At 48.7% G+C, this 18,683-nt stretch overlaps 1 protein-coding gene across 5 annotated transcripts in view; it reads right to left on the reverse strand.

Moving 5' to 3' along the window:
• The window catches only part of VRK2 (VRK serine/threonine kinase 2), a 164,028-nt gene extending 153,672 nt beyond the window's left edge, over positions 1-10,356 (reverse strand). The window contains exons 1-2 of one of the 5 annotated variants that reach the window (XM_029593732.1): positions 10,175-10,354; positions 3,215-3,361 (exon numbers count right to left, since the gene is read on the reverse strand). In XM_029593732.1, the coding sequence (XP_029449592.1) occupies positions 3,215-3,350 (136 nt within the window). In that variant the 5' untranslated portion in view covers positions 3,351-3,361; positions 10,175-10,354. Of the gene's footprint in view, positions 1-3,214; positions 3,362-3,560; positions 3,908-10,174 lie in introns of those variants that run through there. The other 4 variants (XM_029593729.1, XM_029593731.1, XM_029593730.1 and 1 more) reach the window with 4 other exon arrangements.
• Positions 10,357-18,683: the final 8,327 nt, after the last annotated feature.

Raw genomic sequence — 18,683 nt, forward strand, 5'->3', positions numbered from 1 at the left:
GCAAGAATGCTGCCACTAGGAAAATTAACCTCTAGAGACTGATCTCTCAGGAGCAACAAGGACTCAACCAATTCTGGGAGTTTAATGTCCTCTTCACATGAAGACAGAGAGACAGATGACGGAGACACTGAACTGTATTAGGTCCCAATCCTCTTATAACTCAGAATGAGGTCATAAAAAAGGAGTGTCCTCTGTCTGTCAGCTGTGGAGAAGAGAAATCCCATACGTAATGACTGGACTAGCAGGAAGAAAAGGAATGGTAGATTATATGACATATCTGCATAAATTTACATACAATTTTCATTTATTCATAAATCTCTTTAAAAAAAAAATATGAGGCCATCATTCAAACTGCCTGTACCGTTTCAAATTTCTAGTGTGCTTTACACCTGCAGGCTTTGTACCAATTTTCAAAGGGAAAATATGCCAGGGCTTGCACTTTGAAACTTGCCATGGGTATGAAATTGAAGGACAGTCACTTCCACCTGCTTTTTCATATTTATTGAGATGTTGCTTGTTTTTATCCAACTTGGTTTTGATTTTTCGCTCTCTTTTAAATTTTATAATTAAATTATGTATGTTTTTATTGTGTGAACCGCTTAGACCTAATACCCACTGTATAGGCAGTAAACAAATATTTTTAAATAAATATTTATAAACTTGGTAAGTGTAAGCTGTGATTAAATTAAACTGCTTAGATCTCGAACTAGAAAGGTAGTCAAACAAACCCAGCCCCGGGAATGCCGTCTCTCAAATACAGCTAAAAGCCTGTGCACAGTTTCACCGAAGGAGACAGGCAATTTTCAGACAGCTGATCTAAGTGCAGAAAGCGCTTTTCAATTGCCGGAAATCACTTTGAAAATTGCCCTCTCAACTTTTGAGCCTTTCTTGTGTCTAAATATTTTTCCTTACCTACTGTATTTCAGTTTTCCCATTTTCTTTTAAGTTTGTTCCAGAATTTGCATTTTCCCTCTCTTTTCTTGCCCCACCCTCATTCGCTGCCTCTCAATCTCCTCAAGATTCCTTTTCATTTTTCTCCCCCCTTCCAGATTTTGGCCTGTCCTCTGCTACTTTCCCATCCAGTCTCTTTGACTTTTATTTCCCTTCCTTTCAGATTTCCATTCTCTTCCTGGAATACTCTTCATTTCTATTCATCTGCCCACCTCCCACTTTTCAGGCTCTCTATGAATAGAGAGAGAGAGAGAGAGGAAGGAGCAAGCCTGCAAAAACTGATGGCCAGCGGGAGAAGGCAAACCAAGCCACTAGCAGCAAGTAGGGATGTGAATAGTTTTTATAACGAATAGAAATATTGTATGATATTTCTTAATTCGTTATATATCAGGGAAAACAAGAAACGAACACGTTTTCCCATGAATTTTCGTGAAAATCATTTTTCGGCTTAGCGCGCACTAAGCCGAAAAATTATTTTTTACTAAAAAAAAAAACAAACCGATCCACGGGAAAATTTTCCCGCGGCCACACGAACCCGAAAGCGCAAACGATCGGGCACCCGATGCACATCCCTAAGTAGCAGTAACTAAAGGTAGTCAGGGAAAAATGAATTTCAGCCCAATAGAGGCCACAATGGAAAGGGGAAAGTCAAGTTGTCAGTAGTAGTGGTAGTAGTGCAAGTAGGTATTCTGCACTAGGGGACATCTAAATGCTGGAAATAAATATTATATGTATTGTATTATGTTTATTTCATTAAACATAATACAATAATAATAGAGCTTCGGCGGAAGGCAGCATATAAATGCTGGAAATAACTTCTACAGCAAAGCACAAATTCTGCAACTACCACAGCAGAGGAATCGTAAATCTAAGAACTATCTAAAGATCACGATGGTGTACATGAGTTTCTGAGATCACATAGTTCCCTGCCAGTCATCGGAAGAGGCCTGCAAACATTCCACTTCTCAGATGCCGGATGGTAAAATGCTCAGAGAAATCAGATTAAGACTCTAAACATTTTAACCTGTGCCAATGCCACTTTGATGATCTTAGGTTGGATCCTACAGAGTTATTTTAAGTTATTATATGTATTTTATATTTATGTAATGATTGTGAAAATTTACATTTTAATCCGCACTGAACAAATACTTGGAAGTTGCAGACAGGACCGGAGAAACCACTAGGCGAGCTAGGCCTGTGCCTAGGGCATCGAGATTTAGGGGGCGGCACCGCTGCTCGCGGCCACTTCTGGCAGCAGAATTTTGAAAGGGCAAAAAGTGCTCCTTCAAAATTCTGCCCAGCCCCCACCTCACCCTGCTTCTCCCCCCCCCCCCACCGTGCAATCTGCCGCTCCTGGAGCCTCGGCTGCCACTAACCAAAATGGCGCCGGTGGCCATTAGCCCTTACCACGTGACAGGGGCCAACCAATGGCACCAGTGGCCCCTGTCACGTGGTAGGGGCTGAAGGCCACCGGCACCATTTTGATTAGTGGCAGCTGACGACCCAGCAGCGGCAGATCGTTCCCGGGCTCCCCATTGGACCAGGTGTTTTGTGAGGTTTTTTTGGGGGTGGAGGGGGAGTGGCCGCATGTGGTCCCTGCCCCTGGAGTCGAGGCCGCGACTAGGGCGCCCAATCCCCTTGCACCATCCCTGGTTGTGGAATATAAGTATATATAAATACAAATAAAATAGATAATAAAATAACTATTAAAAGATGTAGTTCCATAGAAACAGCCCAATCATTCATGATCACGCCCCATTTTCAGGTATCTTATTTAATAAATCTACTATAGGAAAAGTTTTTGAATTTTTTTTAACCTGGCCATTCAACTTGAGGTCTAACTAAACTGAAAATTGCACTCTATTATCTGACACAACCAGATTTAAACAGGTGAGTTAGGAACACTTGGGATTTTCACACTGAAAAATCCCCAGAACAGTGAAGGCAACTCTGTCTGATCCTCAAGAGCCATAAAATTGGTTTGGTTTTTAGGATATGCACAAGGACAAGTCATCAGATATGTGCCCATACATTTCAGCCTGACTTACTTTGAATATTCTGAAAGCCAAATATCTGCGTGACTGTCAGGTGCCTCCAGTGCACTGCCAAAATAGCACACCTAGGTGACTACCCTAACTATAATTTGGGACAAGGCAGAACATCAAATATTCATAAATCAATTGTACAGCTCTGCATTATTGCAACAGTGCGTAAGCATGCATGCCATTCATTAAGCTATTTGTAAGGGGCAAGAATGCATTACCTAAATATATTAATCCAAAACCACCCTTGGCAAACAGTCTGCCCAGCCTCCACTTCTTCCCATCCGTGTCCTTCAAAACCAATCCTTCCGGGAGCGGGGCGGGAAGTTTGCTCTTACCAGCTTTCCTAGGCGGCATCACTTCTCCTCCTAAGAAGGAAATACGAGAAACAGAAATGAACATCATAATTACTCACTTGCAAAAGTGGAACAGCACAAGTTTCAATTTCCAACCTCAGGCAAACTTTCCCGGTAAAAGCGAGCAGTGTTTTAAAGCAGCTGCTCCAGCAACAACATGTGAAATGTAAAACTTGCCAGAGAATAAAGAAAAAAAATAAGACTAGCATACGTTACATTAACACCAAAATCTGATCTGCAGATTTTTTTTTTTTTCCTAATTAACATCCATCGAGTATATTTTGTAACAATTGTACTTTTGGTTCTCTGAGCTCCTGAAACCGCGGGCTCTCTCTCAGCTTTGCAAACCCGGCACTGCTGGCTTGTAATTGACAGCTCTGCCAGCCCTAGGGAAGACGACACTTCCTGCCACTCCTCCGGGCTCTGGGGAGAGCGTGACTCGAAGCTCTCTTAACCGAGGTCTCCCTACTTTAGCTTCGGAATTTGTGTTTGCTAAAAGAAATATTAAGGTAGAACAGTACAAGACTTTTAAAACAGTTGCTGAGCTGTCTTCTTTCTCGCCCCCGCCCTCCCCTCATGAAGATGGCATTAATGCCTCTCCATCTGAATTACCTTTCTCGTTTGGAGCACAGTGAAGCAATCTTTCACCAGACTTAAGTTCAGTAACTTAGGCAGCCATAAGCTGCCCCCTCCCCCCCGCCCGTCACCATTACAGCCCACCCACAAACACCACGCTACACTTTGTTCACTGGTGTAACAGGGCCGCAGTTTGATTGCATATTTACATGGGCCTCAAGCCAGTTCCAGTTTTCTCCACTTTACAGCCCTCTCTCCTTCCTCTGCTACCCCGTAGCCTGCTATCCGGGACCAGCCCGCACCCCCAAGCTGCCGCCCTCCAGCCCGCCAGGCCGGGTAACGGCTCATGCTCTTACTGGCTCGGGTACCCGTCACAATCTGAGGGCGATGAGTGCTTGACCCTCCCTTGCCCCAGACCAATCGCAAAGGCTGCGGCCCTGTTAAATCAGTATCTCAAGACCCTTTCCATTGTATCTTGCAGTGTCATATTAAAAATGTAATTCCCAATGTCAGATAAATGCACCCCGTCCGAGTAGAAGAGTCTGGCCGTGTCCAGAGTCATACCCCCCCCCTCTGCTGAATAAAGTCACTGACTTGTTTGTTGATCTACGTCCAGGAACTATCTGTTGGTTTCCATGAACCCCACTTTGCTTGTGGAATGATTCTCGACCAAACTGTAGCCCTCGGTAAGTTGCGCAAAGCCAAGCCAGGTCTCTTTTGATGTTCCTCATCATTACCAGGGTTGGCATCCTACCAAAATCATTGACATCTGAGTGAATGATCACTACTCTTGGCCAGGCTGCACAAGCACTAGCAAAAGCTGTGGCCACCCCATGCCAAGGCACCCATTTCACACCACACAGACACCTCTTAATGCCAGCCTGAGGTGCTCTCCATACACCTGGTTCTGAGCCCTCTTTTCCACTTTGGCCGTGAAGGAGTGTCTGACCGTCCGCACAACCCCTGTCGGAGCAGTACCTGCATTTGGAGCACAAATGATACATGAAGGTTAATGTGAGCCATGCATCGACACGCCACGCTTGTCGTGGAAATTCTGTGTATGCAGAGAATTTCCACCTACCAATTCTCTGTATAGCTGCCTTTGGCAGACCCCAGCAAACAGCCTCTGACGTTGCTCCTATTCAGGACATCTTTTTGAAAACTGCTGTAAACTGGAATCTAGTCAGGGGGAGGAGCCATTCTCATTTATCAGGAAGTGGGTTCCACCCCCTAGGTCTACAAGCCTGGTATGCCCTCAAGCTGCTCCCTGGACATGTGAAGGAAGAAGATGCCCTCAGCACCAACTTATCCCCTGTTCCCTTTTGGTCAGTCTTTGACTTGTGCACCCTTAGTTGCACCTTTAACACCACATTGCCCGCCAGTAAACCGATGCCACCGCCGTGTTTCTCAGCCAATGCCACCAGGTTCACCAATGTGCAGAGCCCCGAAGCATACGAGGGAGAAGGCCAGATGGAAGAGCATTGCTTCAAATGCAGTCTGGCCTCTTACCGATGCCTCCCCCCAAAGCTGGCACAGTATTTCATGCGTGACTGGGTGCCTGCTGGCCCAGTAGGGTTCTTTTTTGCCCAACCCTTAAACAGTTTGATGACAGAACTCCTGAATGGGTCACCCCGGGTCAAAGTTTTTGTAAAAGAGGTGAAACCAGCCACCTGTGTGGCGACTGTTCCTTTGGCCAAACCCCCATCTCCTAGCCCATATGATGTAATCTACCAGTACTTTCTCTGTCACCTGTCTCTGTACCCACCCCTGCTCCCTTAGGAAACTGTATATGACGTTGAATCCCTGCTTGTATGCCTTCCACGTTGGCAGGGATACCGCTCTGCTCAGTAGGTCCCATGTTGCATCATCCCAAAGCACCAAAGGGTGCCTCGCATGTTTGTTCCAGGAGCCAGCTGCCTGAAAAGAGACCACTTAAAGCGAGAGAGAACATCAGCTGTACTATTTCTTTTCTCCCGACACATGCCGAGCCCACACCGTCATTTCAGATTTAAACAGCAAAGCACAAATTCCCTGAATAATGTGAGAATCTACCTACACTTAGGTGCCTGCTTGTTGATCACATCTACCATGCCTAAGTTGTCACATCATCGTCACCATCATCCTCTGGTTGGCCCGATATGGCCAGAGCTACTACAATCAGGAACAATTCCAAGAAGGTGATGTTCTTAGTCACACTTGCTTCAAACCAGCTTGTGGGCCAGGGTGCCGCACACCATGCCCTCTGGTAGTAGACACCAAAACCCTTTTCCCCTGAGGCATCCAAGAACAGCTCCAGATCCTTGCTGGATATCGGTGGTGCCTGCCAGATGGAGACCCCCATTGTACTCCCTTAGAAAGGATCCCCAAATCTGCAGATCCTCCCGCCCACATGGTGATATCCTGCTGTGGTGAGGATGCTGCCACACTCCCACTGTGGAGACCGCCATTCTGCGCATGAACACCCTGCTCATGGGAACTACTCCGCCTGCAAATCGTAGCTGGCCAATCAGGAATTGCATCTGCTCTGCAGATCCCCAAGTTTGTTGCTGAATAGTGGAGATACCTCTGTACTGAGTCTAATTCGCTCTCTAAAAATATTAAGAGACATGGCAGGCCCCTCCAATTTTCCCTTTGCCAAAGGAATACCAGAGTCCTCTGTGACTGCCTGGAAAGAGCGCAACAGCTTTTTGCACCCCTTTGATAAGGCTGGGCCTACGAAAAAGAAGTCATCGAGGTAATGCATAATATTGTCATTCCCTGCAGCCTGTGCTGTCACCCAGTGTACAAAAGCACTGAATGCTTCAAGGTATGCACACGAGATTGAGCAGCCCATGGGGATGCACTTATCCGCATAAAACCGACCCTGAAATTGGAAGCCTAGGAAATGGAAACCGTCAGGGTGAACAGGTAGTAGACGGAAGGCAGACTCAATATCTGCCTTTGCCATGCGTGCAACACTACCACAGGATCTCACCAGGTTCACCGAACTCTCAAAGGAAGCATTCTTGACTGAGCATAACTGACAGGGCAAAAGGTCATTAACTGATTCCCCTTCTGGATAAAACTGGTTATGAATGAGCCTAAACTTGCTTGGCTCCTTCTCATCATAATTGAACCACCCCCACCTGCCGTGGTCACAGTCGCCCCTTATTATCATGTCCCCATAGCTAAGCATGTCCGCTACCAGTGTGGGGTCCTTCAGGCCAGTGACCGACATGTAAACCAACCAGGCCAGGCTCCAGTTATCAATATTCCTGGATATCCCACCCTTCGGCCTGAAGTATTCTTTTTCTTACCGTGCTTCCCTTTTTTTGCTTCTGACAAAACCTTCTGGCAAGGAAAAGATACCCAGACATTTTCATCTCCAGATTTACTTTTTGATCCCTCAGCGGCACATCCTCCCACAGCCGAGTCAGACTGCAAAGCGACGTTGAGGTCCGCTAAAGGGTGACCTCATCTTCCTCATCCAAACCCGACGAGCTGGATGAGCTTGACAAGGAAATCATCAGGGCTGCTGAACTCCAATGTCTCCCTTCCTCGGCTACTCCTTATAGCCCATACCTCCCGTGGTGTTGCTCTGCCTTTCTCCTTTCCGTGCATCCTTTCTGCCGCTTTTTTCTGCCCCTGCCCAGCTGCGGTCCTCTTCCCATCCCCTGACGCACACTCACCAGCCCGTTCGCCAGATGTCATTGTACTGCTTTGGCCTGGTGCTTCCTCCTTTGGTTGCAGCTCCGCTCCGCCGGGAACGGGATCTGTTGGGGGAGAAACGCGAGTAGACCCTCACCCTCACCCTGTTGGATATCCCCTGCCCCTACTTAACCTTCCTGGGGGGGGGAAAGGTAACCCCTTTCCCGATGGCCACATCTTGAATGCGAGACAGGATGGCTGCCCACTCCCGATCAGTCAGCCCTTGTGGATGGGAGAACAGGAGTTGCAGGCCCTGCGTTTCCGCTATTTCTCCTATGCTGCTGCGGGGGTGCTGCCACTATGACCCTGCTTTCCATTTGCCCCCAATTGCCCCACCAAGCCACAGGGGCTACAAGGGAGGTAACAAGGAGATTGTGAAATCCTGCTCTGCAGGACCATGCAGGGGCAATACTAAATCCTGCCCCCCCACGCCTTTCCAGTTCAGTGGCACAGTTTTGGCCCCTAAAGACAGCTGATAAGGGGCTTGTGTTCTCTTCCCAGCTTCCCACGGCACTGCAGTGCTGTACCCCTCATCGGTAGCGTATCTAAATTATTTGGCAACCAGGGCAGATACTTCCTCAGGCACTCCCCACCCCTACATAATTTTAAATTTCCTAAACATTGATAAAATATTTCAAAACAGCACACACAAACACCCAATAATTAAATCTAATAAGGATTTTAAAAATACCCTGCTCTCCATATATTTCACCCTGGGATTAAGAACATAAGAACATGCCATACTGGGTCAGACCAAGGGTCCATCAAGCCCAGCATCCTGTTTCCAACAGTGGCCAAAACCAGGCCACAAGTACCTGGCAAGTACCCAAGAACTAAGTCTATCCCATGCTACTGATGCCAGTAATAGCAGTGGCTATTTTCTAAGTCAACTTAATTAATAGCAGGTAATGGACTTCTCCTCCAAGAACTTATCCAAACCTTTTTTAAACCCAGCTACACTAACTGCAGTAAACACATCCTCTGGCAACAAATTCCAGAGTTTAATTATGTGTTGAGTGAAAAAGAACTTTCTCCGATTAGTTTTAAATGTGCCACATGCTAAGTTCATGGAGTGCCCCCTAGTCCTAGATTATCGCAGACTAGGTGTGCGCATACACACAAACTATGCTCCCTCTCTCTCACACAGTCACATATATACACACACCCTTCCTCTCTCTTTCTCACACACACACACCTCCACTGTCTCTTCTCTGACATGTCACAGTCTGAACCAGAAACCATAACAAGCCAGATACTGTATGCAGTGCATCAACGAAAAAGCACAACATAACTATTCCTCAAAACAATACAATCACAGTAGTAAAAGCATACAAAAAAAAAACCATATCAAAACAGCTGATGAATAGAATAACATCCAATAATTAGAAGCTCCTGTACATATTTTTAAAAATGTCCTAAATATTGATAAAATATTTCAAAACAGCAGAAATATCAAATAACACCCAATAATTAAAACTAATAAGCATGTACCATTTTCCCCATGCCATACCTGGGAACTTTTGATTTCCAGTAACTCTGAGATTGTCATGGATTAGTGGAGGGCACTCTTCTGCACTTTCTTCTTCTCCCTCACTCCCCCTTCCCCTCACTCACCTCTCAGTTACTCATCCCCCTTCCGCCACTCTCACCTCTCTTCCCTCCCCCACCCCATCATTCAAACCCTTCCCTCACTTTCACTCTACCCCTACCTCTCACTCCATCCCTCATCACTCAAACCCCCTTCCCTCACTCTCACCGCCCTCATTCTCATTTCCTCCCCTTCCCTCTCTTTCCCATCCCCTGCCAGTCAAAATGCCATGTGACTCATCTTTGCCCAAGGTGGTACTCCTTCCTGCTGGCAGGATCCCACTGAGCATTAGTGCCGCTGTGCTGGGGGCCTCTAATTGCTGGTAGAAAGTGGGAACCCCCTCCAGTGCATTACAAATCTGTGCCACATGGGCCCCCTAATTGCTGGCTAGGGGATAGGAACCCCCGCCCCTGTGTCACAAATTGTCACCATGCAGGGCCTCTAATCGTTGGCTACTACAAAGGAAAACCAGAAAGCAGAGCAGCATGAGAAGCACATGCGCAGGGCAGGCAAAGGATCCTTCTTTTTTTTTTCTCCTCTTCTGCAGCTGCACCACCAAGTTGTATGTAAAACCAGCTACTTTGTACTACAAAACATTCCTGATGGCACCCGCCCCCTTAGTATGCCACTGCCCCTCTTTCATAAAGCTCCTTCTTGCTGCCTGGGTAGCGCTAGGACCCAGGTGAAGCTGGATCTGAGGGGTAGAGCTGGCAGTAGTTTCTGTTGTAACGTGAGATGAGCTCTCCCTCCCTGAAGTCTGAGATCCATAAAGCTAGGACACAAGAGGCAGCCACGTGTGTGGCAGGGGAAGGGGCTGGGAGTCAACTTATAGCTCTGGACTGCGTCGCTGGGAGCTGAAGTTGAGCCTGAGAAAGCAGGAACAGGAACGAGAGAGGCTACCGTGGTTTGCTTGACCGCATGGTCATCCGGCTCAGAGCTGGATGCATGCCGGCGGCGGCAGAGCAGTTCCATACCTGGGCACGCCTGCGGGAAGAGGTGGGATCAGGAGGGGGGCTCAGAATCGAGCCACCGCCCAGAGGGATCCGCCTTTGGGTGAAGCACGGCGGGCAGATGCAGGGCCGCTGCTCGCAGCTCAGCAAGTGAAGACAAAATGCTAGACTGGGGGGATGACAAAGGAGATCCCGAGGGAGGACAAATGGGGAAATTCCTGAATAGGAGAGGCGGGACAGACGAGGGAGGGGACTGAACTGGCTGAAATGCCACGTGGGGAGAGCGCAGGGGAACCGCTTGTAAGTTTACTTTGCTCCATGGCAAGCAGGAAAGGGAAAGAGAGTGAGTCACTTGGAATGGGGAATGGAACAGCTCCCCTATGAGGAAAGACTAAAGAGGTTCGGACTTTTCAGCTTGGAGAAGAGACGGCTGAGGGGGGATATGATAGAGGTGTTTAAAATCATGAGAGGTCTAGAACGGGTAGATGTGAATCGGTTTTTTACTCTTTCGGATAGTAGAAAGACTAGGGGGCACTTCATGAAGTTAGCATGGGGCACATTTAAAACTAATCGGAGAAAGTTCTTTTTCACTCAACGCATAATTAAACTCTGGAATTTGTTGCCAGAGGATGTGGTTAGTGCAGTTAGTATAGCTGTGTTTAAAAAAGGATTGGATAAGTTCTTGGAGGAGAAGTCCATTACCTGCTATTAAGTTCACTTAGAGAATAGCCACTGCCATTAGCAATGGTAACATGGAATAGACTTAGTTTTTGGGTACTTGCCAGGTTCTTGTGGCCTGGATTGGCCACTGTTGGAAGCAGGATGCTGGGCTTGATGGACCCTTGGTCTGACCCAGTATGGCATTTTCTTATGTTCTTATGCTCCCTTTATATGCCTAATTGTCCAACCTCCATCTGCAGACTCCACTCCAGACCTTTCCCCTCGTCTTGCGTCCAGAAGAAATGACCCTCATAGCAGAAGGGAGGTGGGGGAGTACTCTCCCCTCATCAACAGGCCGATTCAGTAAAGCGCACAGGCCATTCTCCTGTGCACACGATTCAGTATTTAAATGAGGGCCCGCGGTAAAAAGAGGCGCTAGGGACACTAGCGCATCCCTAGCGCCTCTTTTTTGACAGGAGAGGTGGCTGTCAGCGACGCTCAATTTTGCCGGCGTCGGTTCTCAAACCCGCTGACAGCCACGGGTTCGGAAACCGGACGCCGACAAAATTGAGCATCCGGTTTTCAAGCCGCAGGCTGATTTTAAATTTTTTTTTTTAATTATTTTTTACTTTGGGACCTCCGACTTAATATCGCCATGATATTAAGTCGGAGGGTGTACAGAAAAGCAGTTTTTACTGCTTTTCTGTACACTTTCCCGGTGCCGGCAGAAATTAACGCTAATTTCTGAAAGTAAAATGTGCTGCTTGGCTGCACATTTTACTTTGTGAATCGCACGGGAATAACTAATAGGGCCATCAACATGCATTTGCATGTTGCGGGCGCTATTAGTTTGGGTGGGGTTGGACGCGCGTTTTCAACGCGCTATTACCCCTTACTGAATAAGGGGCAAAGCTAGCGCGTCGAAAACGCTCATCCAAACGCCGGTTAACAGTGCGCTTCAGCCTCTTTGTTTCCTTCACCTGCCTGGGGCTTCTTCTATGTGTGCTGTGGTGATGTGTATTCATTTTTTATGTTTGTGCGTGCCTTTGCATATTTGTTTGTTTTTAAATGAGTAATTGGAATGCCTTTTATGATTCACTTATGGCAGCCATACTAATCTGTATTTCATGGTAAATGTCATCCTTTGCTGATTGGAATTCTGAACTGAAGAAGAGACTATTACCTCTTGAAAGCTGGACAAGCAAGATATTAAGTTAGTCCAATAAAAAGATATGAGCTTATACATATATATATATATATATATATATATATATATATATATATATATATGTTATTTTTTTTGGTCAAATCTTTAATTTCTGTGCATTCAAGTAGACTAACAGGGCAGCCAAACTAGTTCATTCTCAGTTTCCTTACAGAGGCTCGCTTTCTTGCTTCCTCTCACAGGGGGTTTAGTCAGGGCTCTTGTCAGCTGCCTGCTTGCACATTCTGAGAAAGAAGCTTAAGAAGCAGCCCTGCCTCTTGTGAGGTGTCCTTTATCTGCCATTGACTAAACAGCTTCCCCAGTGGGCACTGCATCCAGCCCTATCTCCTTCAGTCTGTGAAAACTTGGGGTCTGGGAAAGGAAGAGCCATGGAGCACAGCTCAGACCTGGCTGGAGGAGCAGTATCCTGAGCTCTTTGCTTACAATCTGAAGGAGAATGAAGGTAAAAAAAAAAAAAATGCCCTGAGTCACTTACCAAACAGGAAATCCAAAGCCATAAAGAATGCCTGAATGAGCTCAGCAAAGCTGTCTCGCCATAATGTTGTTTATTGCTGGTCTCTGTGTACTTTCGGTTCTCTATGACATCCCCCTTGTGCACTCCCAAGCTTCTGGGAAACAGCATGCTTGTCTCCATTCAAATCCATGGAGCTGTGACTTGCTGGAAGTCTAAGAGGAGGGTACTGTAGATATGGAGGTCATTATTAAAAAGCCATTTAGACGGATAACTTATGTAACCCTCAGTTGGGGGTTTTAATCCCAAGGGCACACAAACATATTTATTTCTTCAGGGCTGCTCTGGCTGGCAATTTACTTCCATGCTTAACTATTAATCCTGGGGGGATTCTTTTTATGGGGAAAGCTCTCGCTTCTGGCTGGACCATGTGTCTTGCTTCCGGTGTATTTAGTGTGTAGTTAGAATGCAGTTGCACTCCATGGGGTGAGATGCTGGGAGAAATCAACAGGACCAGGCTTGGGTGTTAGGGTAAAGTTTAATTAAGGCGGCACTGGCCTGTCTCGCACCGCCATGTGTAACAAGGGAAAAGTGCGGGGAGCAGGGGGAAAGGAAAAGGGCTAACCGATGGCATCAATTTGAATTCCCTTGCTATTATGGCCCGATGCAGTAAAGTGTGCTCAGGCTGAGCGCACTTTTATCCCCCGTTTGGCCGTGCGTTTTCCACGCGCTATTTTTACCCGCTCTCCCCAGATTCAGATGCAAGGGGAGGCTGGGAGCTGGGAGGCCAAGAAACAACCAGGACAGGCCGATCGCGTGCAGGTGCCGGAGCGGAGACCGGCGCCAGCCCACAACTCACCACAGGGCAACGAGGAGGCACAGGAACGCATCTCCCTGATGCCTGCCTGCCCAACACCGGAACTGGAAATGGGTGCACCTCTGACCCTAGCTCGCTTCATACAGAAACTCAGGAGAAAAACAGATGGCACCGCCGCGAAAAACAAATCGGCAAAAAAACAGCAAAAAAAAGGCAGAGGCAAAAGCCGCTTCAGCCCTGCTCTCGCTGCCAATGCGCCGACTGCTGACCCACCACCGACCGGTTTTCGCGCCGAAACTAGAGCTAACTCACGGGCTGATATAGAAAAACCCGCGGGAGAGCACCCACTCTCCTGGCGTGCGCCCAGGCCACTCTCCTGGGCGCACGATTCAGAAAACAAAAAAAAATGCAAATGAGGGCCCACGGTAAAAGGAGGTGCTAGGGACACTAGCGCGTCCCTAGCACCTCGTTTTTGACAGAGCAGCGGCTGCCAGCGGGTTTTGACAGCCGACGCTCAATTTTACCGGCGTCAGTTCTCAAACCCGCTGACAGCCACGGGTTGAGAAAACTGACGCCGGCATAATTGAGCGTCCATCTTCCAACCCGCAGGCCGCGGGCAGATTTTTAATTTTTTTGAGTTTTTTTAGTTTTTGGGGCCTCCAACTTAATATCACTATATTAAGTCGGAGGGTGTACAGAAAAGCAGTTTTTTCCTGCTTTTCTGTACACTTCCCCGGTGCCGGCTGAAATTAACGCCTGCCTTTGGCAGGCGTTAATTTCTAAGAGTAAAATTTGCGACTTGGCTGCACATTTTATTTTCTGAATCGCGCGGGAATAACAAATAGGCCCATCAACATGCATTTCCAGGAATAAATAATAGGCCTCCCCTTGCATCTGAATCTGGGGAGAGCGGCCCGGAATCGGAGGAGGTCCAGGCCGCCACCCCCTCGCACCTCAGTGAAGACTCGTTGTTTCCGGATGCTGGGCAGGGAAAGGCGTTCAACCAAGGGTACTGGTGTATCAGGGCAGTATGGGGTGAATGGGGGTCGTTTAGCGGACATGTTGGGGTTTTTTTTTGAGGGCATCAGAGCAGAGCATGCGGCCTATTTGTCATCCCAGGGTGAGGGCCGATGCGGCAGTCATGGTATTGGGGGCTGGTCTTCAAGGTGGGGGGAGGCGACGGATGTAGATCCTTACACACAGGGTTCTTGGAACCGGGAACGGTGGCCGGGATATGAGGGGAGGTCCTGTAACCCTTCACATCCGAGGAAAACGCCTGGAGGGGGCCAGAAGGTGCCCTGCGGGACGGGGTGGGATGGGGGGGAGATGTCTTTTCTGTTCCAGATCCTGCAGAGTCGGTGTTCCCGGGGTCGTCACCGCAGGAAGCTTGGAGGGTCAACGGTGGAAGTGCAGGACACGGTGGAAGCAAGTGGCAAGGCACGGTGTTTGGAGGCAGGTAAAAAAAAGAAAGAGTGAGTCCGAACCTGGTGGTCAGGTTATGGGGAAAAGGAGAACTAGATCTAGTTCCTCTTCGACATCTTCCTCGTCCTCAGTATCTAGGGGATCGGGCCCAGTGTTAGGAACAGTTTTAGCTGAGGGTCCTAGGCAGGATATGGGGCATCCAGCATTGGCATCATTGACCGAGCTGTGGGAGGAGGTTCCTAAGCGCCTAGCCAGGCGCATACGCAAGCGAAAATATGTTAACATTTTCAAGTTGCTAGAGGGAAGAAGGATAAGAAATGGGCCAAAAAGAAGGGTAAAGGGAGTAGTACAGGGCCCAAGATTTAAAAAAACATAGTTAATTGGGTGTGTGGTTTTCTGCGCTTAGCTAGCATGGTAGGACATTATTACCCGTCGCAGTATGGTGCCTTGCTGTCTTATGTGGACAGTATTTTGGGAGCGTTTAAAGATTATAAAGGTTGGGGGTGGCTCAACTACGACGAGAAATTTCGTGACAAAATGGCAGGTAACCGTTTTGTGGCTTGGGGTACACAGGATATCCATTTGTGGTTAACACAAATGACCAATAAGGGAGGGAAGATTGTCAAATGAGCAGGGTCTCAGGGGTGGTAACAGAGGCATAAGTAACCCAGGGGCAGGCAGTGGTCAAGGCGTCTCCTTTCGAGCGCTTGGGCCCGTTAGGAAGTTTGAGGCGGGAAGTAAGTCAGCAGCAGGGGGAACAGATGTATGTTGGAGGTTTAATAAGCTCACCTGCCTTTTTCCCGAGTGTAAGTTCAGACACGCTTGCACCACTTGCAGGAGAGCACACCCAGCCACGAAGTGTACCCAGGGTCTTGGGCCTGTCCCTTACAAACAGGCCGATACAGTACAGTGCGCTCCGGTGGAGCGCACTCTTAACCGGCATTTGGACGCGTGTTTTCGACGTGCTAGCTTTACCCCTTATTCAGTAAGGGGTAATAGCATGTCCAAAATGCGCGTCCAACCCCCCCCCCCCCCCGAGACTAATAGCGCCCGCAACATGCAAATGCATGTTGCGGGCGCTATTAGTCCTTCCCGCGCGATACAGTAAGTAAAATGTGCAGCCAAAGCCGCACATTTTACTTTAAGAAATTAGCACCTACCCAAAGGTAGGCATTTTCTGCCGGCACCAGGGAAGTGCACAGACAAGCAGTAAAGTCGGAGGCCCAAAAGTTAAAAAAAAAAAAAAGTTAAAAATTAAAAAAAGAAAAAAAAATTTAAATGGGCTCGGGGGTTGAAAACCGGATGCTCAATTTTGCCAGCCTCCGGTTTCCGAACCCGTGGCTGTCAGCGGGTTTCAAAAAAAAAAAAAAAAATTTCCTCACTTACAAATTTCGTCCTCTTGGAATTTCCTCTATGATGTCTAGTTTTTGAACAAATATGTTTACTTATTATCTGTAAGTTGTGTAATTAGAATGTATGTTCAAAACTTTAATATTTCATTTTGCAAAGTTGATTCTTACTTTGTAATAGTTTTGAAAAACTAATAAATAAAAAAAAAAAAAAATGGGCTTGCGGGTTGAAAACCGGACGCTCAATTTTGCCAGGGTCCGGTTTCCGAACCCGTGGCTGTCAGCGGGTTTGAGAACCGATGCTTGCAAAATTGAGCGTCGGCTGTCAAACTCGCTGACAGCCACCACTTCCGCGGGCCCTAATTTAAATAAATTAACTTTCTGAATCGCGCGCACAGGAGAGCGGGCGCTCACCCGCTCTCCCACGTGGTTTACTGTATCGGCCCGAAAGAAGGTAAACCTTGAGGTGTTACAGCAAAGGGCAGATTCACCAATTGTTTTGTCTGAATTAAAAAATTGGTTAAGGTGTTATCCGGATGTTAATGTAGCTTCTTTCTTGTATGTTGGTTTTTGAAGTAGGTTTTCGTATTCCTTATGAGGGTCCAGGTTGTGGGGGTAGAACACGGAATGCAAGGTCTGCATCGCGTCTCGGGGACATCGCTAAGGAGAAATTGTTGTCTGAAATGCAGGTGGGGCGAGTTGCAGGTTTGTTTGTTGTGCTGCCTTTCGATTGCATGCATTTATCCCCATTAGCGGTGATACCAAAAAAGGCGGAGAAGAGACCATACGGGGAGCATTTGACATTGGACAGCAAGCATTGGACACTTCAATGATTCAGCAAGAGGGGGATGAAATGGGATGAGTTGGTATCATTCCTGCAGGGGTTTGTTAATCGTTGGGGAGTTCCCCGGATTCTGCTAGTACATTTGGGGGCAATGGTATTGGAAACATTTCTTGCCGGGAGTTCTTGGCTCAAGTGAGGAAAGACTCAGGTAGGTTGGTTGGACATAATTGTTGGACATAATTGTCTAAGACACCGGCATGAGCCGGTATGGAAAAGGGAGGTCAAGAAAATCAATCGGCAGTCAGGGAAGTGGATGCTTCAGCAGGGAGGTTTTTGGGTTAGACACGACTGGTCATGGGAAGAGGGTTATTTCTGGGTACATGGTGTGCACCTGTCAGAGGTCGGCATCGAATTGTTTAACAATGCCCTGCAGGAAGGGTTTGAAAAATTGGTTAAGGAAATATAGGAGGCTGCAGTGGGGGAACAAGGGAAACCAAGGGTTACCCTTGTTTTGTGGCAGTAACCCGAGCCCAAGTTGTGATGTTAGTATTGTATTTTAAAATGGCAATCAAGGGCGGGGGGGGGGGGGGGGGGGAATCTCATGTAGTTTGGAGCTGCTACATGAGATGGCCAATGAGCTGGGGGGGCTGATGCTCAGGCCGTGTTCTTACCCTCGCTGGGATGCGGCGGGGTAAGAGTTAAGGGGGAACTGGATTATTCTTACCATTGGGACGAGGTGGTAAGGGACGTTGGACAGTGGGGGAGGGGGGTGGGTGTTTTTCATTGTTGTATATTAAGCTTTGCGGGCTCGGGTTCTGTGTGCAATAAACTGCGGCCTTGTTTTTAAGCCATAAAAGTGTACTGTGTTTTTGTATGGGGGGGGGGGGGGGGGAAGCTGATGCAGGCCGCATGTCTTGTTTCCCTATGTTACTGATTTGATAATCATTAAATGAAAGCCCATCCTACCTAATAAACGAAGGATGACCGACGTGCTGCAAATGCGCAGTAGAGACCAGCTCTACCGCGCATGTGCGGGCGAGCATGTCGGTCTGAGCCGAAAAAAAATGGCTGCGTCGAGTGGCAGCGGCGTCCAGTGGCAGCGGCGGCGTCGGAGACAGTGGCGGTGGCGGCGTCCGGTGGCGGCAGCGGCGGCGTCCGGTGGTAGCAGCGGCGGCGTCCGGTGGTAGCGGCGGCGGCGGGTGGTAGCGTCCGGTGGTAGCGGCGGCAGCGGGGTGGCAGCGGCGGCGGCGGCGTTGGATGGCAGTGGCGGCGGCGGCGTCGGATGGCAGCGGCGGTGGCAGCGGCGGCGGCGGATGGCAGCGGCGGCGGGTGGCGGCAGCGGCAAATGCGCAGTAGAGACCAGCTCTACCGTGCATGTGCGGGCGAGCACGTTGGTCTGAGCCGAAAAAAAATGGTGGCGTCGAGTGGCAGCGGCGTCCAGTGGCAGGGGCGGCGTCGGGAGACGGCGGCGGCGGCGTTGAGTGGCGGCGGGTGGCAGCGGCGGCGGCGGCGTCGGATGGCAGCGGCGGCGGCTGGTGGCAGCGGCGGCAGCGGCGGTGGCGGATGGCAGCGCGGCGGCGGTGGCGGGTGGCAGCGGCGGCGGCAGCGAGGGAGGAGAGAGAGAGGAGGGACTGACAGAGAGAGGGAGGGACTGAGTGAGAGGGGAGGAGAGAGAGGGAGTGGGACTGAGTGAGAGGGAGGGAGTGGGACTGAGTGAGAGGGGGACTGAGTGAGAGGGGGACTGAGTGAGGGGGGGAGAGAGAGAGAGAGGGGGGAGGGAGAGAGGGAGTGGGACTGAGAGAGGGAGGGAGTGGGACAGAGGGAG

This window comes from Rhinatrema bivittatum, chromosome 3, assembly GCF_901001135.1.
Source record: "Rhinatrema bivittatum chromosome 3, aRhiBiv1.1, whole genome shotgun sequence".
In the NCBI taxonomy this organism is placed as follows: Eukaryota; Metazoa; Chordata; class Amphibia; order Gymnophiona; family Rhinatrematidae; genus Rhinatrema; species Rhinatrema bivittatum.